The sequence below is a fragment of the Rhyacophila brunnea genome, unplaced genomic scaffold (assembly GCF_057557595.1).
Source record: "Rhyacophila brunnea isolate RB1 unplaced genomic scaffold, BYU_Rbru_1.0 scaffold_14, whole genome shotgun sequence".
NCBI classification, from domain to species: Eukaryota; Metazoa; Arthropoda; class Insecta; order Trichoptera; family Rhyacophilidae; genus Rhyacophila; species Rhyacophila brunnea.
The window spans coordinates 36678528-36706360 of record NW_028232796.1 but is presented as its reverse complement, the minus strand read 5'-3'; the positions used below and the strand labels follow the sequence as shown (position 1 = coordinate 36706360).

At 34.8% G+C, this 27833-nt stretch overlaps 1 protein-coding gene across 2 annotated transcripts in view; it reads right to left on the bottom strand.

Annotated features, from left to right (window-relative positions):
- bs (serum response factor blistered) overlaps nucleotides 1-27833 on the bottom strand; it is a 273007-nt gene that overhangs the window by 231157 nt on the left and 14017 nt on the right. For both annotated transcript variants that reach the window (XM_085942252.1, XM_085942253.1), the window contains exon 2: nucleotides 2648-2905. In XM_085942252.1, the coding sequence (XP_085798378.1) occupies nucleotides 2648-2905 (258 nt within the window). The remainder of the gene's footprint in view (nucleotides 1-2647; nucleotides 2906-27833) is intronic.

Sequence of the window (27833 nt, the reverse complement as noted above, 5' to 3'; positions counted from 1 at the left end):
ATCCTATTGCATTCATTACTAATTTTATAGGAAGAAAATAGACTCTGTTCAGTAACAGTGAGCAAAATATTGCTTTTTAATTAATAATAACTAGTTTTTGGGTGACATGTATGATTTTTCAAAAAATAAATATAACAAAAGTATTATAATGTACAATTACAGAAATAATAAAAAGACATCTACAACAAAACTAGTCATGACAATAATCACTAGCATTCTCAAAATGAAGATCTTTTTGGAACAATACAATGGGGAAATTATTTCTTTCAAAGCATTTCATTATTTTCATTAATACTAAGTCGTTATATTGATTCAGTTTTGATAATTTTGTAATTGAATTGGTTTTGATGAAATAATTTTTTTTATAAGTATTACTATCACTTGTACATTAATCATTTCGAAAAATATTCTTCCCTTTTGTATAATTTTTAACAAACAAAAAATAAGAATTGTACGTACCTTAACAGATGTTATTTTTTTTTTTAGTTCACTTGAACAAAACTAATAAAATGTAGTGTTTATCTATATATATCACAGCTGTAGATTTGTAATCGTGTGAATAAAATATGTAATACATAACTCGTTGTCTAAATTCGATGAAAATTATAAGATGGCTGGTTAATGTAAAAACATTGAATTTATGAAATATTTTTTGATTTACGTTTTTATGTGTGAATAAAATACTGTTCATTTATAATGACGTCATAAAGTTATCGAATCTCAATGTGTAAATTAGCCAACCATCTCAACTTGCTATGGTTGTATTCTCTTCTATAGCTGAATAATACAAATAATTAAAAACCGTCCACAATCACTTGTCCGCGTGATAAATACGGTGTGTATCAAAATCACTGCGTTGCACAGAAGTTTAAAAATTGTCTATCCACTTAAAACTACACTTGAAATTAACCCTAGCATAATATGAAATAATAATAATCAGAACACAACACACAATAAAAAAAAATGCACAAATTTTACTGGAAAAAGCACTACAATGATGATGGTGAATATATGACAAAAACGTGCAAAACGCTAAGCAAATATGGTATTTGGACAACGGGCATGGCACCTGTGAATATAGTATACTATATTATAATATGACGTAGTTATTTCGTTAGATATATATACAGTGCGTTTTATGTGAATATACATCGAATTTCGTTTAAATATATATCGTTATGCATCAATCTGTGTTGCTTATATGAAAGAAGATTTTAAATAGAGTAAAGATTGATGTAATGGTAACACCGAACCGCCGAGGATCTCCGTGAACGATCGGGAGTGTTCGTGCATGCAAGGTTCTTTTTATTCACCACTAGGAAACCCGTGTGGGACAATACATAGGCAAGTATTCGAGTTACCTTTACTAAAATTGCCTGGTTGCCTACTGTTTAAATATTCAATGTTTTCAGTCTAAAAAACACAGTATCTTCTATAAAAAAGCACTGTAGTTATATAATATGTAAATATCTGCATTTCGAGATAATAATATTTTAAATAAATGCAGTACATAATCGCGGCTTCCGCTTTGTCAATATCATTTGATAACTATTTTTATCGTCAGAAAAGAATTTATTATTGGCTAAATCAAATAACTACCGCAAAAAAATTGTATATTAATTTATACAAATAAACAATTTAATAAGGATAAAATAAATAAACAGTGGCAAAACCTTTAATCCTAATCAGCTTGACCACAATAAAGAAAAAAAATGTGAAAAATACATCATAATAATTATTATTCTATGTCTCGAATAACGTATTGACTGACTATACATTCAACGAAATAATTATGGAAATATTAAACATGAAAAAATATATATGTAAGTACTATACTATACAATCGTCCGCGTATTAATGGCACATGTGCACAGGACAACGGGGCCTAATTATTTATTTTATCGAAATAACTCGATGATTCTCGAATTGAGTATTTCACCCCAAAGGCTCAAGAGACATTATCCTATATTCTAACAGTCTATGTCGTAGCTGCCAATTTAATATCTACACATACATAATTTTACCCTGATTATCGCGTGAACGTAGTATACAAAATGTTCTTAATTTGAATAATGAATTGAGATCTATCTATCAATCAATTTTGAGATACTGCTTTTGAGCGAAATTTTTAAGCCTTAAATACTGTGGACATTAAATGGACATTTGTTTTATTATACTGTAACACAAATAATTTATATTTTATTTCAAATTTCCTAACAACTTGAAACGTGTTCTCTTATTTCCTCTATTAATATTATATTTGCTAATTATCCATTTGACAGCGTTCGGCGTACAGATAACTAAATACCTAACTGCGTTTTATTATAGTCCGTTGTAATTAAATATGAAAGTTCTATCAGAAATGTTGTGTATATAATAGCCCCACGTTGGGCGCCAGTAAAGTATTCAAAAAGCAGCTACGATTTATCCTCGATATAGACTACCGCTGCGGATGACCATGAGTCATGTGGGGGTGAGCATACTGCTGAGCGAGCGACGGAGGAAGCGGAAGCGGCGAAGAACACTGCCCGTGCTGGTGGTAACCCTGTGGAGAAACCACGCCCATGCCATGCCCGTGATCCATGTGCTGGTAGGCCTGAGTTTGATGGCCACCCATCGGTGATCCACCGTACACCAACTGCCTTACTTTGGTCTCCTCGTCGGCGATGTTGTAGGTCAGCTCCGTCTCCTCGAAGCCGGTGGCTGACATTCTCTGGTCTCCTCCGTGAGCTGCGGCGCCTTGCGGTGGATCTGGAGAGTTGAGGCACGTCTGGATTAGACGCTTGCCCGAGTCTGATGTGATCATTGGTTGGAGTTTGCGAGTAGCGAACGTGTACACGTGACCGGTTTCGGATGCTACAAGAAGCATCACTTGTGTGCCAGTCAGTGTTGATAACTCGTATGCCTGTTGGAACAGAAAAAGGAATCGTTATTAATGCAATGTTATCAAATAAAAGCATCAAACTCAGGCGCTCATAAAGAATCTAGTCCAGTGGTTCTTAACCTGGATCGAACCCCAGGGGTTCGGCGAGAGTGGCACTTGCCAAATTGAAGCCGCGCATTTCTGAACTGGTCTCTGAAAGGCAACAGCAGAAGTCACACTGATTTGCAGTAAATATTCATTATTATGTTTTTGTTTTTGTGTGAAAATCATGTTTTAATGATTTTGTTCTTTGGACACAGTGATGTTGATGCATGGTTCATTTTGTGCACCGGTAAATATATACTTATGTTTTGAATTTGAAAAAAAACATATTTTATTTTTCCAATTAAGAAGGGTTCGGTGAATGCGCATATGAAACTGGTGGGGTCAGTACCTCCAACAAGGTTAAGAACCACTGATCTAGTCATATAAGCCTTGGTACATTTAAAAACAAAATCATTATAATTTTTTTATTGATTTTTAACGCGCCGGGAGGGGGCGTGGTTAAAAAAATCTAGCAGGTGCCATTTGATTGACTACTTATAGCTTCCCGACACTTCAACTGCGGAATATGCAGATATATCCAATAGTGTTCACGTACGAGTTATTGCGAGCTGTCGCATCGACAAGTGGTTATTGGATCCCCCAGATAGTTGCAACAATTTATGAGTGCCATGGGTATTTCAGTACCCCGAGTCTTGCATGTCGTAGAACGCCGAGAGGAGTTACTAAGGCCAAACCGTTCATAGACGGTTAGACAGTCAAACCATTCGGGTCACGAACTTCAGTCATTAGATCCTGACAAAAAAAGTAATATTCTATTTAAGTAGGTAGGAAGTACCTAAATAATTTGTATTTTTTTCATTTCTGGGGGAGGTCCGGACTCAACACCCCTTCCACTCTCCACCCCTTGAATAAATCGGTAAACGAATATTTATGGAATAAATTTCATTGTATAATCAAATAGCAATGCAATTTATAAAATTGCTATCTAAACACTTCATGGATTCAAAAAAATGTAAGTATATAATTAGTATAGACGACGATTCTAAAGGCGAGATTTTTTTGTTTATTGATATTATCGCGGGAAAACAATGAAATCTTTCTATGGATATATTATCGTTACATAGAGTAGTACTATATGAAACCAGTTAACGGCGAAGACAAGCCGGCCTTGTATCGACAAGTCCGGAAGGTTTGGAATGGAGACAGCAACACGAGGAAGACCGGGTCCATCCTGGACTTTTACGTCACGAAATAAATTATAACAATGACAAAACCAAATTTTTATGGAAAATAAACGGACCGACACGTCATACATACATAGAATTGCAATCCTAGAGATATTATACCGGATCAAATTAGGTAGAAAGAAAATTTCACCCATGTGTAAATAGACATAGGTAATTACTAACAAAAAAAACAGCTTTAGAGACACTTTCTTGATATTATTTTAGTTTATATTTATACTTGCAGTTTTAATTATATTATATTTATTATATAATAATATATACCTACGTAATATTATGTGTCCGATCCTTTACGTACATTTACCGTAACTAATAATCAAATTATCCCTGCCTAATTTCTGCGCAGTAAAATAAATCGAATCTGCGCATTTTAATGTTAAATCGTTCCACTAATGACTAAATGATAGTTTTCTTATATTCCAGTATTATTTGCTATACATAAATTAATCAGTATCTTCACATTACACTACACTTCCATAACAGTTTGATGCTGACAGCTGTTACGGGCTATATCGAATAACTCAAAAATTGTAGCATTAACAAAAAAATTGTTTTCAAATCGTTAAAATAGATATAATAATTCATCGGTTAATAAAATCATGAATTTTCGTTAAAAAAATCTAATCCCATCATTACGATATTTTCAAAATCGGAATTTCGGGTAGAATGAATTGCATAGATCGCCAGATTGCAATCACTATAACGTAAATAATGTTGCAAAATTACACACATATTCTTATATAGTTAACTCGTTGACTCGTCGTTAATGTATCCATTTTTAAATGATAATAAATTACATAACATTGCATCGAATACAAAAACATTCAAAGTTTGTCGATGACAACTCGATGGATTATCTCATTCTTGTTGCCAGCACTAAAGAAAAGTTACCCCACAACAACAATAATGGAATCATAGTTTCCAACTTTCCCCGCAAACAAAGTCGCCCGCAACAATAATAAAAGCTTGGATGTATTTAACAAAGAAAAACAAAATGATCTGACAAAAGAGCGCTCGAACGAGCGTAGTCGCACACGGCGTAGGTATTGTAATCGCGAAACTGTACAGATACGTGCACCGAATAGGTTAGCGATAGTTACTACATCAGTTGTAGAAAACTAGGCGAACGGGAATCAAAAACATTATCTATTTTGAGGATGGTCAGTGGGTCTATTCCATACGTATCGACCGCTAAAGTGATAAATATTATCAAACTTAGGGTAGGTTTGTATCAAAGTATTAGCACTTATTGTAACAATTACAATAAGTTGGTTGTTATCTCAACCTCTTGGTTGTGATAAAATTTAGAGCGAGATAAACAAATTTGACTCGCGGCGTGGAAGACCTGGCAGCGACGGTGGGATGAATCAACCAAGGGCCGGCACACATATATGTTTTTTCCAAATATTAAATGGCGATTGGAGATAACCAAATATCTGACTCCTGACCATCACACCAGTCAATTTGTGACTGGACATGGTGGGTTCGCTGGCAAGCTCTTTGAGCTTGGACTTGTAAGCCGTCCGACATGTCCATGTGGAGGGGAGATTCAGGATGCCAACCACATCCTCTGGGAATGTCTTAGAATGTGCTCCGAACGGGAGGAAATGCTCAGGTCGATCCAACCAGCTGTTGGGCCCATCGGGCCGTCCGACTTGGTTGCTACTAAGGCCAATTATCTTGCATTTAAAAAAATTGCGGCGTCTTACTGCGGGCGTGAAGATCTCTTCACATAATTTTTGCTGTCCGTATGATTAGCGTCATTATTTTGTTTTATATACACTAGGATCATTTTTATTTTCATAATTTCCCTGTGCTTTTCTCTCCCCGGCACTTTGCATTAGAAAGTAACTCTAAACTCAGGCAGGGCTCACTCTGAGCGTAGCAACCTTAGTCCTGGGTATCTCATCCTAGGGCATTCCCGGCCTAAAACTTAACTAGATGCTTCACATCGCCAATGTAGGGCCACGTGATACGCCCGATTAAGACCGGATGTGGTGCGTGGCGGGTTTTGTTTGGAGGGATTAACTTCAATGTTTAGACGGCTAACTTATTGTAATATGTAATAAATAATATCACTCTCACTTTAGCCGTCGATTGTCGCCTTGTAAAGATAAAGTCGTTGTTTCTTGGATGATGTGAGGAGAGAGTTTATTGTTGATACCAGAATAAATAAATACAATGATAAAGGTGACAGAGTGATGTTATAATCACGGGCACGGATGTACTCATGAGATTGTCTATATTATTCAATTGACTGGTGATGTACTGAGATGTTAATATACCCGAGTGACGGTTGACTATATCGAGTGACCTGACTCGATGTGAGAGTAGTGAGACGACTGATAGACACGTCGACATTGTCGCGATTAAACAAATCATATTAAGCCCTACTGATCTAGTTACGATTTAGGAAAAACAAAACATACACATTAAAGTGTGCCACTCTTGTAATGCTGAGTGGTATGATTGCTACATCTACAATAATATGTTTAACCTCAAGTGTATACAATGACTCTGGTTGCTATTTTCAATATGTATCAGCACCATTAGCTGTCTCAGCAAAAACCGAAGAAAAATATGAAAATAACAGCATCACAAAAACTATAAAAAAATCCTTGTCAAACTGATGATTTTCTCAATCATCGTATAAGATGTTGAAATGTGGACTTCATGAGAAGTCGGTGTGGAGCAGTGGAGAAAGAAGGCTTCTGCTCGACAGCCTCAAATTATGCGGGTAACGAACCTCAGTAGAAGAAGAATGTCTCTAATAAATAATAAGTGCATACTAAACACACATCAAAAGTCAAATGGCGTATATTATAATATTTTTTCACCATGTCCGATGTCCGATCCTAAGATCATATTATGGTGGTTTATATTAACAGATTTTTGTTTTTACGAGAAATGTATGTTAGACACTTGCCCAACCAATTGCGTACATACTCTTGACTACAAACACATATTGAAAAACAATGTGTGTATTTGCCAGACCCAGGATTATAACAAGACATTATAAGCCGATGCGTCAGTCGCTCGGCCATCGTTATTCATACAAAATTGGAGTGAAAAATGAGTAGACGAATTATGAAAGAAACTTCGACTATCATAATAATTATGCAGACGAATTCAAGTACCGAAGTTACGAAGGTGAGGAGTGGGAGTCACGACCACTTCCGAACGTGGCACTATGACTTGTTGCATATCTCAGGTAACCGAATCACAAAAGAAACTGCGTTTCCCACATTATTTATATGAAGAAGGTTTCAGCACCTGGACTAAATTAAGTGGAGATGGGGCCAACACTCGATTTGGGGTGTGGCGCACATCGGGATAAAATGAATGATATTTTTATACTTAGTATTTTATTTAAATTAAAATAATGCTTTTCGTTAACACCATTAGAGTTAATTGATTTTAATAGTACCTAATCAGTTAAGGTGCCGTGGCCTTCGTTTGTTCCATATAATTCACATAACTACGAATAAAATAAGTTGGGTTTATCTAGTTTAAATTAGAAAGGTTCTGCGCAACTGGGACGTGGCAGCGCGACAAGAGGTGGCAGGTCGTGGGAACCTATCCTCGAACGATATGATCTGCCATTATGATACGACTGACAAACGGCCGGCAGAGAGCTTTAGCTTTAGAGCGTCCACCACGAGGGGGCGGCAAAACAAACATTTTTTGACATTGTGACATTTTGTGTAAATTATGTTGAATTAACCAGACACCACAATTAACGAATAACCAAATGCAGAGGCGGTGACGTTAAATTAACACAAAATCGATTCGTTCTAATAGGAATAATAATAACAAAAAGACGTCGTTGTTTAGTGCAAGTTGAATTTGACTTTGCATTTGAATCTTAATCTAGTATCGTGCCTTTCTCTTGCCCTCGAAGTCCAAATAAATTTCTCAAGATATTGTGATTAGGGAATCCAATCCCGAGACAAAATTCTGATCCCGGGATTTCGGGATTACAATTTGACAATCCCGAGATCCCGGGACTGGTCCCGGGATTGGCATTTTTTTCCATTGTTAATATAAAAATTTTATATTTACAAATAACATTGATAAAATCGGTCAAAAATAAATCTAGTATAATTTATACTATTGAAGACATTTATTGTTAATATTGTATACGTTCAATCTTGGAAATACACAAGTTTAATGGAGTAAATAATATTGTAATATAAATAATAATGTGAATTTAATATGAGATTGCTGTTTCTGATAGTAAAGACATAATGAATGGATTAGCGAGATTTAAAATAGTAAAGCAAATAATCATGGCGTACGTATGGCCTCTCCGCATCATAAATCTAATTAGTCAGCCAAATATGAAACTGCCGTAAAACGTATGATATCATGGTAGAATTACTTTGTTAAAAGTGCGAAGCATTGTTTTTTCCAATCTTTCTCATTTTTAATAATTCATGTGAATAAAAAAATGAATCGGCAACCTACACATGGGTATAAATCAAACTTCATTCAAACTCAGTTTATTTCTAATGTAGTTATTTTTTATTAAAAGTATGTTTTATTTTCGCTTTTATTTTATTTTCCATAAAAATTGATAAAAAAATCAATCCCGAAATCCCGGGATTATGTTTATCAATCCCGGGATTCATAGGTATCGAAAATAGCTCGGGATCCCGGGAATCCCTAATTGTGATGAATATTTCCAACAATCGATCACTAAAATATGCCAGACACAAAACGTTGGGAGAAAAAAAATCTAGATTTTGTGAAAATTAAAAAAAACGTCATAAACCATAATTTTATATAAACAAGTCGTATTAATTGTTAACAATTATATTGACGAGAACTAAGATTGATGAAAAATTTTATATTTCACAAGTAATTAATAACTAAAAATTAAGGTACTGTTCGGTTAAAGCGGATACAGCGGAAAACGCATTTTGAAAATAGCCGATAAACTGGATTATTTGTTAGGTTAACCTAACCCAACCTAACCTAACCTAAACTAACCCAAACTAACAAATAATCCAGTTTATCGGCTATTTTCAAAATGCGTTTTCCGCTGCATCCGCTTTAACCGAACAGTACCAAAATTAATTCTGGTAAAAAATTTGGACATTTCATTCATTTTATTGATATGATAATAATTATATAAGATAGTAATAGTAGGTATGTCCAGCATATTGATATCCAAGCAAATACTATGTACCTACTTGATATTTCTTTTACATTTTTAAAACTGTGGTGTTGAAAAAATGCTAGATTTAATACCATATTGTGTCATATGCGTCTGTAGCAAGCTACTATATTCATATTCAAAAATGCTAGATCTGCCAAGAAACCTTAAATTTAAAACAGATCTAAAATATTTTTTCTGACTTATGCGCGGTGTACCGTGTACCTATATGGAATCTCTGTCGTTCTTCGTAGTATTGACCTGTGTGCCCGTGATAACTAGATATCTCAGAAATAGGGAACATACGTTGTTTATTCTCCCAAGGTACAGAACCATTGCTAAGTAATGTCAATTGGGAGGACAATAATTCGCCACTGTTCTGGCAGAACACACTAACTGGAGAATACTAGTTTTGAGTAAATTGACTTTGAAGTTGTTAAAATGTTTGAAATGGTCTATCATGTGAGTTTATTAAGTAATCGTAAAAAGGATGACTTTAAAATAATGACTGTTTATTTATTAAGAAGGTTTCCAGACGATAAAGTTTGAAATAAGGAACATTTTGGTATGACTAACTCAATATGTCATTTTTTCGAATTAGTGTCTTCTGCCAGAACAGTGACGAATTATTGTATTCAGTTGAATTATTTCAGATAGGTATTGATATATTCCACTTGCGTGAGAATGTGGGTGGATGTTGTTTTATAAGCTTTTAAAATACGGAATATTTCACTACTTTTTTACTCATGTTACCTTTTAAATGTTATTAATACTTGTTATTATTTATTCCTTCTGTCATATTGTGAACACTTTGAATTTTCACTACCTACCTATAATATCGTCACTGTCCAGCCAATAATTGTCGTAACCCTCAAATATCAAATAGTTCAGGAAGTGGAAAAAACTGTGGGTTTTTACTTATTATTTTATTGCAAATAGAGAATTTTCTTTTATTTACACACTAGTGGCTGACGTTTAGAAGGTTACAGCCTTAGATTATAGAAAAACAGTTAAGTACAGCATTCGGCTGGAACATTGTTTGTCATGTTACAAATGGCTTAAAAATAGTTTTGAATTATTTTGATATGAAATATTTTTTTGGGATTTATAATACTTGGCCAGTTCGTGTAAGAGAATGCAATAAGTCTATCGCCATCAAAATGTCACTTCGGTGAAAAGTGAGGGTTACGACAATTTTATTGGTCTGTACCTACAATGACGATATGTAAAAGAAATAAATTTGAATTTGAAAGAAACCTCTCGGGTGGCAACGTTGTAAATCATGATACGGAAGTACCATAACAAAAAACGTAACATTTAGAATCATAATATGGTTTGGGAGCCGGGTACATAGTTAATTAGAAAGCACCATGGCGAAATGGCGGATCATGATATGATGATGTTACATTCCACAACCACGAACAAGTCAAATAACCATCTGTCTCTATTTATAACGTCAAAGATGGATATTTAAGATAATTAATCATCCATTGATTTGTTTATTTGGTTCCCATTGTTATTGCCATGTTCCGAAACTAAACAATGGAGAGTAAAGCAGTCAATGGCGGCTTTACTTGTGGCCAGATTCGTGACATGTAAGTAACGTTTGTTGGGATATACATTATTATTATAAGCGCACTATGATAATGACATCAATCATCATTATGGTATCATTAAACATTCTGTACTAGTTAGGAAAAGAAATTTTTGCATTCGCCAGGAGTACAATTTTTTAAATGAGCTATACTATCAATGAAAATTACAGTGCTTCTATAATATATAACTCCATATAAAAGTAGCGGAGGTTTTTGACTTTAACCACTTCCCATCAGAAGCGTTAGTTTGTACTTATAGGTTGCCGAATGTCAATCCGTCTGAAATCGCATTTTTTTTACCATGTCCGATACTAATAGGATCATAAATGGGCCTCCACGAAGTGGAGATTTTTATTAAGGCCATGCATTAGTTGAGGCACGGTCTAAAAAGATCGTTGCTAGGCGATGCGCGGACTGCGGGTCGCGGGTGCAAATGACACCTGTCAAACGAAATATTATTTTTCATATAAATCCAACATACGTTCATTTTATGTTCTGTCTATTGTTCTATTAGTAACAATAATAATATATTCATTGACATGTTTTCTTTTTAAAGTAAATGGGTAACGTTTTTAGTCATCTTTACACGATTTTAGAATTAATTGACCCGTCGCCATCACGCAGCAAAGTGACGTGCTTCTGGCTCGAGATTCTCTCAGTGAATGGCAGCGAGTCCAAAATTTCGTCGCGCCTACAGTTGGAAATTATTTGGCGTTTCACTGATGCGTCACCTTAAGATGTTAGCCATTTGCTCAACTTATCAGGTCCATACAGGTCCATCAAATACACAAATTGAAAAACAATATGTGTATTTGCCAGACCCACGATATTATAAACATAAACCGACGCGTAAGCCACTCGGCCAACGTGGGCGTAATACAATAATAATCGCAATACTCCGTTATTTATAATATTTCGCAAGTGTTACCTTGCATGTAAATTCTTATTTAATTATTTATTGTGATTTTGTAATATAAGTACAAACATATTTCATTCATATTAGGTTTTTAAAATACATCAAAAGTTTTGTTTACATTCCCGTATTTAACATTGTAATATTATATTAATTATCACACATATAATTGACGTAAATGGCTTCTTTAAAAGGATTATATAACTACTTAGTTTAAGAACAAATTGTTTTAATAATGTTACTATAACGGTTAGGTACTGATGAAATGTGATAATGTCATTACTACATTTTAGGTTATTTATTTCTTTAAATGTAATTTTATCTGTCACGTGGGTCTCTATTCTATACACAAGGCTGCTATAGAGTGTAGTTTATGTGAACTCCGATTATCCGTCTGAACTGTCAATAAGTGCGATGTTTTAATAGCACCTCTCTTGGCTGTGTTTACTTTAAGAGCGAGATAGACAGTTTTGACAGTTAAGACGGCTAACTTATTGTAACAAGTATAATACCACAATACATAAATATAATAAACTACCCTCGATAGCCGCCATGTGTATAGAATAGACCCAATGGAGTCCATAGACTAAAATATAATCCAAAATCTTACGCAATCAGAAATGCACGCACCAAATTGTCAAGGCATTATCGGATACCGTTCGAAGTACAATACTAAGCAAGGTTATATCTTTTATGGTAGGTGCTAGGTACTGCTTATTTCAAAAATTGAGCTCCAGTGATTCTACAATATTCAATTTTCGTACCTACTAAAGAAAATGATTAAAACATCTACTTTACTGTATGCAGAAAATGAATGACAAGATGAGTAGATTGCGATAAATATGCTAAAAACACATTACCATCACGTCACGAGCAAAATGTGTGCAATGTCATTTTACTTGGTAAGTATTTAAATTGTTATCAGACAGCTGCTCTAAATCTTATAACACATTTGAGCCAAAAACGAATAGTGTCAGTTTGCGGAATCTGCCAAAACGCGAATGATTTGTGGAAACCATCCATTGCGAATTGATACTCGTATTTCTTAATATTGTCGAATGGTTCGTGAAAATAGTTTATTTTATTGTCACCACTGACGAAATTATCATTTTATATAAACTCAATATTCACATACACTGTACCAAATTTCAACTTACTTCTAATCAATTGAAACAATACACGTAATCCTTGGAGTCACTCCGCTGGCATTCTACTGGAACTATTTTAATCATTATATCTGTGCAATAGCTTCTCATTTCCACAGTAAGCTGAAAACTGACACATTGAATTAGTTTCCATCTGATAGCCTTACATAAGACAAACAGTGTGGTGTGAACAAAGAGATATGTATGTATTTATTAATAACTTGTCGCTTGGTTGAGGTGGGCGTGTCTTATTAGGTAGAGGTTAGGAGTTCGATAGCTAGCAGTTAATTACTACAGTACTGGAGAGTAGATTGGAGGTTATATTAACTGTATTTTTTTAAAGGGAGTGATTGTTAATAATTCGCCCAATCCCTAATAGGTCCTTGCTTAGAATCAGATACACATTGAAAAAAACAAGATTTTTTTAAAGATACGATTGTAACCCGTTGATTGGAGTCCGAAAGATTCTTCAACGATTTTTCTTATATTTATAAGCCCGTTATAAATTATATGATTTTTCCGGACACGAGATAAGAATTGACTACTACAAAGCGATCACTACATCGTATATTGTACGTTATAACACCAATGACAATGTTTGAGAAACGTTTTCAAATTTTCTGTTGAATCATATTAACTTTACTTGACTAGCTTAAACGATCAAAAAAATGTATTTGATAGAAATAATACTGAAATGTCATTTTGACATGTCATATTGATTTCCATAGTAACGCACGTATATATTAATAATTTAGTTGCTAGGACCCCAGACCCCTAGCAACCAATAATGGTGTCGGAATAACTTTTCATACAAAACAGAATTAACAGAAAATGAATTCAATTCTACTTAAAGATGGCTAAAATTATTTAAAAAAAATCCATTGAAAACGTGTTCTGATATATTCTAAAAGTTTCAAATGTCTAGCTAATCGGGAAGTTAGTTAAAAATCGATTGCAAGATTTGTACCGGACAAAGAACCACGAGCTAAGAAGAACGTTGTAAAATACAAAAAAAAAATTAACTTCGGATAGCACAGTTATTGGGAAATACTTTCAAGGTTAGTACTTGGGCTGGTAGCTACTAAGAGGTCTGTTCTGGAAAGCGAAAGACGCGTCCTCGAATCTCACTAAGTATCTATTTACAAGGTTATTTTTTTGTATGTATGTTTCCAATGCAATTCCAAATTATAGGTATATCATTCGTTTTTGTCTTCGATTGCTGGATTTAGACCTTCCTTCCATTCCTATCGTGTCATTAATTTATCGCTGATCAGTTCATCAATCCAACAGGTATTGATTAGATATGATTCTGTTGTAACCAAACCTCTTCACCAACCTGATATTCCACACAAAAATGATGATTATTAAGGCTATACCTCAGTTAAGGCATGGTCTAAAAAGATCGTGGCTAGGCGATGCGCGGATTGCGGGTGCAAATGACGCATGCCGAACGAAATATAATTTGTCATATAAATCCAACATGCGTCCATTTAATGTTCTGTTTATTGTTCTACCAGTAACAATAATAATATATTCATTGACATGTTTTCTTTTTCAAGTAAATGGGTAACGTTTTTAGTCATCTTTACACGATTTAAGAATTAATATCCCGTCGCCATCACGAAACCAATTGACGTATTCACACCTCGACGTTCGCTCTCCGAATGCCAGCGAGTCAATTATTTGCCGTTTCACTGATGTATCGTCTTAAGCTTTTCCAAGTTATGTATTTACTACGCAATCGTTACGGCCCACGTGTGCCGCATAGGTCAAATCGGAGATTTAAAATTAATTTAGATTTTAGATTAATGCGCGTGTTTGAACATGTACCTACCGTTTTAAAAAAAGATTTTTTTCGGTTAAGTACATGTTCAAACACACGCGTTAACATGATCTTACTCCCTACTTCATTTATCGTTTGTCAATTTACGGCCGTTGTACCTTAACCACTGGGAAATGGCGTATTTCAAAAAAATACTACCTTATTCTTAGGTCAATAATTATTATAAAATAATCATTATTCGTAGGATGTTTATCACATTTAAATGGTCAAAAACATAGCTTATAATCAGTATCTTTAGAATTATCTTCAAATGTGTTAATCGTGCCCATTTTTTGAATAATAAAACGCCTAATTCTTGTCAAATTTGAGATCACGGAGATTATAAAATATATTTTTATCGTAAATATTTCACTATATAATGTTGACATTTACTAATGGTTTTATAAATGCGTTTAAAAATTAATAAACCTAAAAAATCTTAATACCACTTCACATGGATGTACTGAAATATGACTATATTCTAAAACACTAGATCGATAGGTTTATAAGAATACTATGTTATGTAACAAAAATACTTTATGCAGTCATCAAATGTTAAAAATAAATATAAAGGATAATATGGCTTCAAAATTATATAAATAGATTATCTACAACGTTTAAGGAATGTTCAGACTAGTGCTTTGAATATACCATAAAATCTACATTTTGACCTACGTTGGGCATGTGGGCCCTTAAGTTGCAATGAAAATGTCACTGTAGAAACGAAGTAGGCAGAACTGACTAGAATTTTAGACACGGCAAAACAAAGAAACGGTCAGTTCCCAGGTGGAAAGGTAATATTCGTTCAAACGAATAGAATAAAATTGTTCGGACCTCGCAAAAACACGAAGGCGTTATATACGTGGTGGGTGTTAGGTCTCTCACACGGGTAGGCAGGCAGTGTAGGTAAAAATTATTGTGACTTAGAACAAGGCAACGAATACCGAGTTTCATTAACTTGTGAAATACTTAATATAACTATTACGCATGTCACGGTTTATTACATGCGTCAATTTTCAAATTTGCGTTATGAGCTATGCTCCAATTTTCGGCAAGGAGTGGAAAAACTAGAGCTTTTTATTTCAGGGCAGACGAGGACTTCCGAGACCTACCGGGAACTGTTACAAATGAGGCCGGAAGAGGTGCACTTTTTAATTACTGGATTGCAGTGGCGACGCTTTCACACTGAGAGATTATTTAAAACTTATCTTTTAAGAAAAATAGACTTAAGACAATATAAAGATAAAAAATAAACTGACTGAATTTAGAATTCGTATCAAAGGTAAAAAATATGCGACAGCGCCACCCGTCTTTACCATTATTTATACGATTATTTTGTATGGCCGTCAGGTAACGTGACCTCAACCTCGTCTACAGGAATGTATGCAATGCGGTAGGCTCGAAAGGCGTAGCCTAATACATTTTTGCACATAATATTATTATCTATGACTCCAGCTGTGTCCAAAATAATTAATAATCTTAATATATTAAAAAAAAAAAATCAATGGCATTCGATCACATATAAGTAAACATACATTGTAGGTATTTATAAATAAAAAATAATTTTACCTAATGATTTTTAATGTGTACGTATAAACGTTTAGGAAAATACATAGGTAATTTATTAAACTCATCGCTCAATTTTATATCGTCAATGATCTATTGGAATTTCGTCGATTTAGTGTGTCGTTGTTATTTTAGTCATCAGTAATAGTATCGTATCATTTTCTTATTTCCCGTAAGTATACCTGACAAGTATGCTCTTTTTCTCTGCTCTCAACAGCCTACCTATTTCCAAAAGACACCCTTCGTCACTGCTGCATTGATGTTATTTTATAAACATAATCAAAATAATAAACGATGACAAACAAAAAAAAATGATTCATGCCTTTCAGAAACCAGCGGATGCAGTCATCTACGGGCTGAGAAAAAAATGCCTTGTTGGAAATAATTCGTATACCGCATTGGTTATTTGATGCCTATGAGACCTCCATCCAAAAACCGTGGAATATTCATTGTAGTATTGCACTAATTGCCAAAATTCAAATACACAATTAATGTAATGTTGATTCTCCGTGTTAGTTAATTTAAAAAAAAAACGGTTCATTTTTGTTTATGTGAAGGTACGAGTACCTACATATTATTATCTTATTAAAATATGTGTAGGTATGAAAAGAAAAAGGGAGACAAGTCGTAAAAACGATAAAATGCGTTGAATGTGCAATTGAATCTGATGAATATTTTGTCGTCTTTACTGGATAATAGTTTTCTCCAAACTGCGATTTACAGCCACATTGTTTGGAGTTTTTTCATGAAATTAATGTCATATAAGGACTGAATTACTGAGAATGAGATGCTGTACGATTAATATTTGAATCCAAATACTTATGACACTTTATATAATATATAATATATAAACTGTCATAAGTATTTGGATTCAAATATTACAGAAGTACATATTCGCGTGGCGGCCCTCGTAGTTCAGTGCGTAAGGCACTGGTTTTTGATCTTGAGGCTCCAGGTTCGATCATAGTGAGGACACAATACATGTACATATATGATTTTCTCATAGCCTGGGTGTTTGTGTGATTGATTCCTTCGGTGGGGTGAGCGTACAATTAGAAAAAGAATAAATGTGCATTCTGGTTAACATAGAAAAGTTTCAACGTATTTCGGTTTAGGTAATTATTGTACTTTTACTTTCAGCGTAGGTATAACGCAATTGGTAAAGATATAATATGTTGAGTATTTTCTACTCCAGAGGACAACGCTCTTTTTTGGCAAGTGTTTTGGCCATCACAGGCTTGCATGAGTACTAACGTAACCTATTTACGAGTCCGTCATCATAAGTATATTGCACTCTTCACAACAACGAAAATGCATAGTGTAAGTACACTGTAGACTTGTAGAGTGTAAACGTAGACGATCGTTTCCAGAATAGTCTCGCCCACTTACTTATGCGAGACTTTGTACTTCTCGTGAGTTAGTACACATAAAACTAAATACTGGAAATTACGAGAGAATCAGCTCTCGTGATGACGTCATATCGCAGAAACTGTGAGTGCAAAAACATTTCGAAAATACACATAAGTCCGGTCGCACATGGAAAATCATCTCGACTGGTATATGGTTATATAAACACGGACGCAATGTTGCAACTTTCCACGTGCACATACTTGAGCTAGGAGCTAGACCATGCCGGGACAGTAACGTCATGTCGAGTGAAATTTGTTACACGCGACAATCAGATCCTTTTTTTCTATCAGTACCGATGCTATATGCGGAGGTACGTTAAATGACATGTGTTTTATGAATTACAAAAAAATCACATCGACAAATTCGACGTGTCGCAGTCCAGACGAGTTTCTATGTGTGACAGTAATTAGCGAGCATTTTAGAGGAGTGTTTTTGATTTGTAATTGATCACATGATTAGAAAAATATAACGTGTCACTAATGGAAGGCAGTCTTAATCGGGCTTGCATTTTCTTCAGACCAATTAGATTCCAGCTTCCTGGAAAACTGCTAATTACCAACCACTGAGTCTATATTATGGTGGAACTACATCGCCAGAGAAGACGCAAGAATAATAAATAAATTGAAAACGTTCTAAATTCAAAAGTTTGGTGTGAGATTACAATGCTTAGCGCTCGTATAAACGCGGCTTTAAATAATATTCAAATGAATGACATTTCAATTATTAATAGTCAAGTAAACTTAATATTGTGGGTCCAACGAAACGTTCAAAAGAACGAGTTTGCACATTTATTTGTATGGAATTATATAGAGGCATTTTGCCCACGTGAAAACTACCTGAGTATAAATTAGTGAATCATGCACTTCCACACACTTGTTTGAATTAATAAGTCTGTCGGACACGGCAGACTTACGACTCGCACGAGATACAAGTAGATACGTAGTAGTGATGCACCGGTATTTGGCAACTTTACTATCCGATACTACTTTAAATACCCGGTCAGACAGTGAAGTGTGTGTGTGTGTGTTTTTATAAACAGTGACTGCGAGCAAAAAGTCGTATTGATGTGCTCGATATAGTACGCATTATGCCTATCACTCGACATGTATATTCGGTTCCATGACAAAACTGAACAGTGACAAAACAGAACATGACAAAATAGAACAACGATAAATATAACTATGACCTTTCAGGAAAAATATAAATTTAATATTGAAATTGTCATATCTCTATTATGTTGATAAATTTTTAATAGCACAGATTTTCAATACGCCATAATAAATCAAATTATAAACCTAATTTCTGCATTCCTAATCGCTAGAAAGCCTCAAATAAACGGGACTTTGCAGGGAAGCTTAGGATATCTCATCTTAATCAATATATTATTTTCAAAATGATTGGGTGACTAGGTACAACGAAATAATGACCTAACCTAACCTAACCTAAATAGATTCCACAAAAAATAATGTTTCATTTTTCCCCTGGCTGTTCTGTTTTGTCATTTTCTGTTTTGTCATGTTCCGTTTTGTCACTGTTCTATTTTGTCATGTTCTGTTTTGCCATGTTCTGTTTTGCCATGTTCTGTTTTGTCCGGTTACTACCGTATATACCCGACTAAATTGTGTACCTGTTTCGTCCGTTTCAGAGGGACATAGTCAATTAGAGAGCAGACTTCTCCACTTTCCTTATCTAGTTCTCGCAAGTCTTCTTACAGGCCATCAAGCCAACGAAACCGTGGTACCTCGCACTCGGTTTTTCTTCTGGACAACAAAGGTTAAGATGATTAATATACCGTGTCACGCGACTGTCCCATCGCATACGTAAGGTTTTGTAAATATGAAGACGTCAGGCTCACCAATGCTTTTATAGGACTCATTATAGCGACATCGCTATGTGCCATCTTCAACCAGGGAGGACCACATATTCCCTGCAAGATTCTACGCTCAAATACATAATATAACTCCTGAACCGTTTACAATTAATTTTCAATCAACGATTATTTAACATTTACCTTAACTAATAAAATAAGTTAAATAATGTAAATGAATTGGTATAAATAACGTTGATTTATCATCTCATCAGTAAGTAATGACACCACATAAAGAGTGAGAAGCTAGCAACATATAAATATATAAGTATTAAGAAATTATTTTTCCGTAATCATAAATAAACTTTCAACAACGAGGGTCGCACTGTGGAGAATTAGATGTACCTATATATACAAAACATAATATAAAATTATATGACTCATTCTTTTCCAATATATTCAACTTTAACTTGGACCTAATTCATGACAATTTATAAAATGTAAGTACCTATTCATAAATTAGTAGGTATTCACCACATATAAACTATGTGTTTGTTTAAGAGACGTGTTTCCCTCATATGGTGAACTAAGTATATCACGTAAGAGTTAGGTACATACCGACATTTTGTGTTTATTAAAAAGTAGTACCTAATATTATAAATTTTTCAACATTGTGAGAAGAGGAGTAGAGGAAGAAAAATTAAGTAATATGAGAAAGGGACAACTGACAAAAATTCCAAGTTACAATTTTATTATTGGTCGAATTTGATGGAGACGGATGGATGTCCACGTTGAACAGTTTACATTTGGTGCATAATATACAATAGAAAATAAATCATAATACTTGATGAAGCTATGATTGTTCGGTTACCCGATTACTCGATACCCGGTACCCGGTAGGTACTGCACATTTTATGATTCGGTGCATCAAGAGTGGGTACATTTTCAAGTTGACTTTACGAACAGACTGCATCTGCATACTGCAAGAGTGGGGTGTTTATTACAAACCAGATTTGTAAAACTCATTCGGTATACCTCGCTCAATGAAAGTGACAATCCAAATAATATCTCGAGCATGTGGCAGCTATAAATAGCGTCATACGTAATCGCTACACGCTGATCTTATGTAGGTGCATTATTATACAGGTAGGTAAGTATTTAAGATGCAACTGCAGGTAAAATGCATTCGAGTTAATAAATGATTACAATACAAAATATGGATTTCTTAGAGAGACGTTTTGTTTTGGCGAACACTTATATCTTCCAAGCATATACCTATAAGCCGAATCAGTAATAAAATCTCCCTGGCTGTTATTTAGTTAATTTCGTAGAAATAAGTGAAAAGCGTAGTAATGCATCCCAAATCGAAATAACGATACGGATAAGGCATACCTAATCAACAGTAGGTACTGGTGGCGAAGGGTGGAGGTAGGCTGTTACGGTCCCACATAAATAATGCATATTAATCATTGTCAGTCAAACGTATACGTATATATAGACTAAAATGTGTAGATAGTGTTAATTAGTTTTAAAAATTCAAATAAAAATCGTTAACAAATAATCGTTTACTTATAAAATATCTGAAACTATACTATTAAACCATACACAATTTTAGATAATTTATAGATATAAGAATATTTTTATGGATTATTGTTTGGTTAGGCAGGGATTAATTGACTTTTAAAAACTAACCATCAACATCTTCAAATTGTATTTTTAGTTCAATGAAAATAATTAAGTATACTTAATTAACAAAGTTTAGTATGCACTATATATGTCGAATCTTAACAGCCTATCTCCACCCCTCGCCTATGGTAGGTACCTATTTCGTTAATTATGTTTTTATTTAATCGGGGGGACAGTCTGAAGAAGGGGGCACACTTTAAATCGTATTTGAATAATCCTAATTCACAAGAACTACTGTAAACTGCTAACAAATACACAAATCGTGACGGAAAAGTATTGTTTATGTTTAAATTAATGTTTTATCTGTATTGGTTGACTTTCGTGGGATACTAACGCGTATCCGGAAATGTGCACCTATGCAGTTGGCCATATCATAATTTACTGTGACTTGTGAGATGTTGTTTTATAAACCATGGCCGTATAGCATTAATATAAAATGAATTTATAAATAAAATACTTAAAAATACGTACTAAAATCCACCGTAAAACAAAGGAAATACGGACGAAAATTAATAGATAGGTAGGCAGTGGCGAAGGGTGGAGGTAGGCTGTTAAGATCCGCCATAAATAGTGCACACTAAACTTTGTCAGTTATACGTAATTGTTTTCATTCAACTAGGACTACAATGTGTAGATAGTGTTTGTTAGTTTTTAAAATTCAATTAAACCCTGTGTAACCAAGCCATAATAATATGTAATAGTCAAAAAATACTCGTCTATCTATAAAATATCTAAAAATATGCAATTAAACCATATATAACTTTGTATATTATATAGATAGAATAATATTTTTTATCTATTATAGTTTGGTTTGGGCAGGGCTTAATGAATTTAAAAATATGAACCGACAATATGTGTAATAAGTAATTATTCTTAATCCAACGAAATCAAATAAGTATGAATGTAAAAGTCTGCACAATTTTGTCAAATCGTCCAAAATACATCAAAACTTTTATGGTTTGGCTTAGGCAGAGTTTAATTGATTTTTAAAAACTAACCAATGCCATCTGTAAATAAAATTGTAAGTCTTAGTTCAATAAAAACAAATACGTAGATATGACTAACAAAGTTTAATGTGCACTATTTATGGCCGATATTAATAGCCTACCTCCAGCCTTCGCTACTGTATTTAGGTAAGTAAATTCGATTTATAATCATACATCACAGTATTAGATGGCTGGTCCATGTACACAGGATGGACGAGTAACGCATGATAAAGAAACTGACATTCGGGAAGCCGGAAGGCAAACGAAGACCTGGTCGACCTCTTGTAAGGATAGTGTCAAATTTCATTTAAAGACCATGAGCGCTCTAAACTGGAGGGGAGTAGCTTTAGATAAACCCGGATGGAGGCAGATGCTCGAGGAGGCCAAGACCCACATATAGTGGTAGCGACAGGAAGAAGATGAATTTTTGGTTATATGACTTTTTATTAGTTGCATAATCAAGACATTCTTCTTCAATCTTCATCATTGTGAAAGTTCACAATGATGTATCATTTTCAAGTTGCTATTTTCTAGATATTTTTAATTATAAAAAAATCTAGCATTTTTCTAACAGCTAGGTTGTTTTCTTACCATATCTGGTATATTTTTGTGAATAACAGTTGGCAACACTTACTAGTCACAGTGGAAGCAGGAAATTATGGTGAAAAGCTGTGGTGAGGCAGGTTGGTAATCAATTTGCGGCAAAATTTCCACGTTAACATTATATTATATGGGTACGTTATAATGACCAAAGTAAATCCTCCGTGGCGCCTTGCATTTTTTTATCGCGTCGCTATTTCTCGTAAATAGTCAGCTATTGTTGGCCTGCTTCATTCAGTTGTATGAGAAAGCCGATTGCTTGCCTCTCTTTTTATTTAATACCTCTATGGTATTAACCGAAGGGATTCATACGTGTTCGAGTAGCATAGTCACGACTATGGTTTAAATTAAATACATAAGTTGTACCTGGTGACCCCAGCGGGAAAACAATGATTTGTTTATATATCCACTACAACATGCTATGGTTATTTTAGCGGTTTATCCCCATGTTTATTACAGGGCTCTAATCCTTGCTATATAGATATACGATGGAATTAATTCAAGAGAAAATACTAAAAATATGGATCATTAGGTATTATTTATCATTTCGTGGACAATTTTTTCGATCCATTTTTATTATGAACTGCTAGTAAGCTACATTTAAAAGCGTTAGCTGAAAACTTTAATAAATAATTCTCTCAAAATTAAGATCTACGTAAAGGGGGACCTCTAACCTCTGGATTAATAATCCCTTTTTGGAAGATATTAAATCATGCGCACTTGTCCTCCTGAGAAATAAAATCTGATCGAGCTCTCTTCTAATGTCATTCTGGTGTCCGGACATAAAATGCAATCTTTTTCTTCTTCTTCCACCCTGTCACGTCCCAACATTGGGGCTTAGGGCAAGCACAAGTTGGCGCCACTTCCCTCGGTCCATCGCCAACTCTTGCGCCTCCCGCGATGTCAGACCTGCAGCACGTAGGTCGCTCTTATAGCACCGCTGTAGGGTGAGGGAGGGCCGGCCAAAGCGACGGAACCCTCGAGGCTGTGCCACAGGGGTACGAAGTGTCGCACTCTTTGGCGGCATCCGGAATACGTGTCCCAGCCACGTAAAGCGTCTCTTCATGATAACTTCAATCACCGAAGGCTGTTGTGTCTGCCCACGAACTCGGGTGTTTGTAACGCGGTCGTACCAATGTACCCCTAAGATTCGGCGGAGACATCGATTCTCAAAACTCAAAAGCCGAGACTCTTGAAGCTTATTAAGATGCCATGTCTCACAGCCATACAGGAGCACGGGTAGTACGCACGCGTTAAACAAACGACATTTGATCCTCACAGAATACAGCCTTAACCTTGAAAATGCAATCATTGTCTCAATTTTGAATATCCCTCGATAAATAATATCCACCTCTGAGTTATCAGATTAATGGTCATTTTTTTGACTTCCTAATTATTGTCTGAAAAGACTTTTTCATCTATGTCAGTAATAAAAAACCAAACAGAGAAATCGAATTTCGTCTCTGAGAAACAATGCTGCAACCACGTTTATCAACATGTCTTACAAAGAAGCAGAAGCAGATGTGGGACTAACCAAAAGTTGTAATTTAACATAATATTTATTAAATAAAATTCTATCTATAATGGTTATTATTTGTGGCTAATACCGGTCCGCGAAATATTTTTCCTATGTTTACTGGGCCGCGGGTGTTAAAGCATTTAAATTTTAATACGAGAATTTTCTATACGCATTACAATGTAATTGCCATGAATGTTGTGAATTGTTTTTTTATTAATTACATCCGTACGTAAGAAAATTATCTATAATATAATGTAAGTATATAAACATTGATATAACTGATGCAAGAAGAAGTAGATAAGTTAATACATAAGTACCTAGGTATAAAGTGCTATGACTAACACGATATCAAAAGTGAAAAAGTGATTCCGGTCGACATTCGAGAGAGAAGTATGTACATGAACGCACGCGAACAATGAACCTGGGGTCGAGCGACAGATGGTCGAAGATGCGACCATGTGGACCCTCGGCCGCGGTGGCTGAGCCCTCGGGAACAGTTACTTACCAAACCGAGCACAGCGGTGTCGGGAAAATCCCAGACAAGAAAAACACACTATATCGACGACGGAATTTTCAATTTTCATGTAAATTCTGGAAGGAATGCAATAATGTCTTTCTGCAAATTTATATGTGATTTTTAATTATATTTACGGAGATAATTAATTAGGTATTTTAGATGCGTGAATGAATCAATACGTTATTTATTTATTTATTTAAATTATTTAGGTCAACACATGATCACTCACAAAAGAATACAATATGATAATGTGACAATCCAAATAACAGGCGGATACAGAAAGCATAAGTAAATCAATTGAAGTTGAATAGTAAATTATAGTGTACCCCGAACCTCGAACCCCGAACTTGGAGTTACGCGGTTCTTTATCCGACACTTCAGACCACGTTCCACCAGAAAACAATTATTGCCAGCTTGAGAGAAGGTCTCATCTAAACTTAGACAGTATAGATACTAACAAAGAACGCTTTATAGCTACAAGGCAAGGAATAAAAAAGATATTAGCTTCCTACTAAGAAATTCAGCGTGTAAAATAGAATGTTGTGTCGTCAAACAAATTTGTTAGATTTTATGAAACCATCGCCATCGAAATAACATTTTTACTCATTTTTTGTAGATAATAAGTAATATGTACAAAGAACTACAATTTTAATAAATATTTTTCTTCTAAACTGATGTTTTCGTCATTGTTCTCAATTAAACAAAATTTAAGTATATGTTCTAATGGATTCAAGCTCTGTACTATTCCATTTAAGTCGTTTTTTTGCGACCCGGGTTTCGCCTTTCGGCATCTTCAGGCGCCGTGTACACTCACCAAAGGTAAACACACACTGGCAACGAACTCTCTTTACTCTAGCTTATATAATACATCAATACAATAAAGTAGGTAAAAACTCCATTTGTATTGATTTATTATATAAGCTAGAGTAAAGAGAATTCGTTGTCAGTGTGTGTTTACCTTTGGTGGGTGTACACGGCGCCTGAAGATGCCGAAAGGCGAAACCCGGGTCGCAAAAAACGACTTAAATGGAATAGTAAAAAGCTTGAACCCATTAGAATTTAAATTCAAATTCCATCAAGTACCTTCAGTCGATAGTATTAATAATATATTAAGTATGTATTTACATGCAAAGTTGTACTCCGACTTACGCAATTCTCGTCGGACCCACCTATCGCGTAACTTCGGGGTATTACTGTACAGCTATGGAAAATATATTGGAGACAGGTTTTAAAATGATTAAATTGGAAAAACAGATATAACTCCCGAAAAATCTAAGTGAAGAAATCTTCGCGTTGACAGTGTGACGCCGAATGCGACAAAATTGAACATGTTGAACGTGTAACTCATAGGGGACCTCCATAGAGCCTGCCAGCGAAGTCATCGTGTTCAGTCTTCAGTCAATAATTGACCGGTGTAATGGGATAATATCGTTGTTATGTGGAATTATTTTTGTATGTTCATGGACTATGCCTACAGTAGAACCTTGATATAACGGACTAATGCGAGTGAGGGGGTGTCCGTTAAAGCCGAAAGTCCGTTATATAAAAGTATATAGTCCGAATAAAATAAAAGGCGCAATATAAGGCCAGTGAAGTTTCCATATTTGAATATTCCTTATTGAATGTAGTAATAAATGCATCCATTCACTTCGAGTAAACAAATTAAACTGCCGTGCAGCTGTGTGAATTAGCGGCCAACGTTGCAAACATCAGTGCGACGAGCAAGACAGTATTATTACTCGAATTCGAGTGCTACAGGTAGATATAACGTGATTAGCATGCACAGAACATTGTTTACACGCGGTGACACTTGGATTTAAACATTGTATAACATTAACAGGATGACCGGGTATTTTGTCAGTTATATCGAGATTCTACTTTATTTTGAAATTGTTAAATTTGGTGGGGGCTTGTCAGCACCCTACTGTAAAGTACCGGTAAATCCGCCCCTTTGTGTGACCCGATCTTAGTTTCAAAATTTACTTCAGCTCGGTTTTGCTTCATACTCTTTATTACTGCCGACTTCATCACTGTCACAGCATTTGAAACGTTTTCCGATAGACCAAGTATTCACTTGCACGCGGCAAATAGAATTAAATCAAAAATAATCATCTCGCGGCGCCTGTGCCAACTCGAATTCTAATCAACGTGAGTTGCCTATCCAATCTAGTCGGTTACCTGTGGAGGTAAGTGGTAGAGAGGCGCTATCGCAGGCGGGCGCCGTGCATTCGACCAAGCGAAGCACGCGCGGTGCTTTGGGAGATATTATCGACGCGACTGGCAGTATCGGGATCTATTATCTAATGTCGTGATACTCAAACTATTTAAATAAAGCGTTTTAATGTTGGTATGATGAAGCTTTAACAAATATGTTTAAGAAAACCTTCGTATGTTCACACGGAGCTTTCATATTATATAAGTAAAATAATTTTATAAATTAAGTAATATAAAATAATTACAAGATAAAAAGAACTTTTTAAATACCACGTTTTTAAATTTTCTGTTCAATCATAATATAAACTTGACAATTCTATGTATTAATAAAAACTTTTATTGTACTTGATAGAAATACTGAATAAATATAGAATACTGAAATGTTATATTGATTTCCATAGTAACGCACGTATAGATATTAATAATTTTGTTGTTAGGACAAATTTAGCAACCAACAATAATAACTTTCCATACAAAACAGAATTAATTAATTAAAAATGGCTAAAAGTATTAAAAGAATGCATTGTCGTGGTGTTCTGATAAATTCTAAAAGTTTCAAATGTCTAGCTAGTCGGGAAGTTAGTTCAAAATCTTCAATCGTCCAATACAAATCTTGGACAAACAAGAAAAAATATGTACTGGGCACACAAGAAAAAATTAGTACTGGACAAACAAGAATACGAGCTAATAAAAACGTGGTAAAATAGGGAGAAAATTCGATT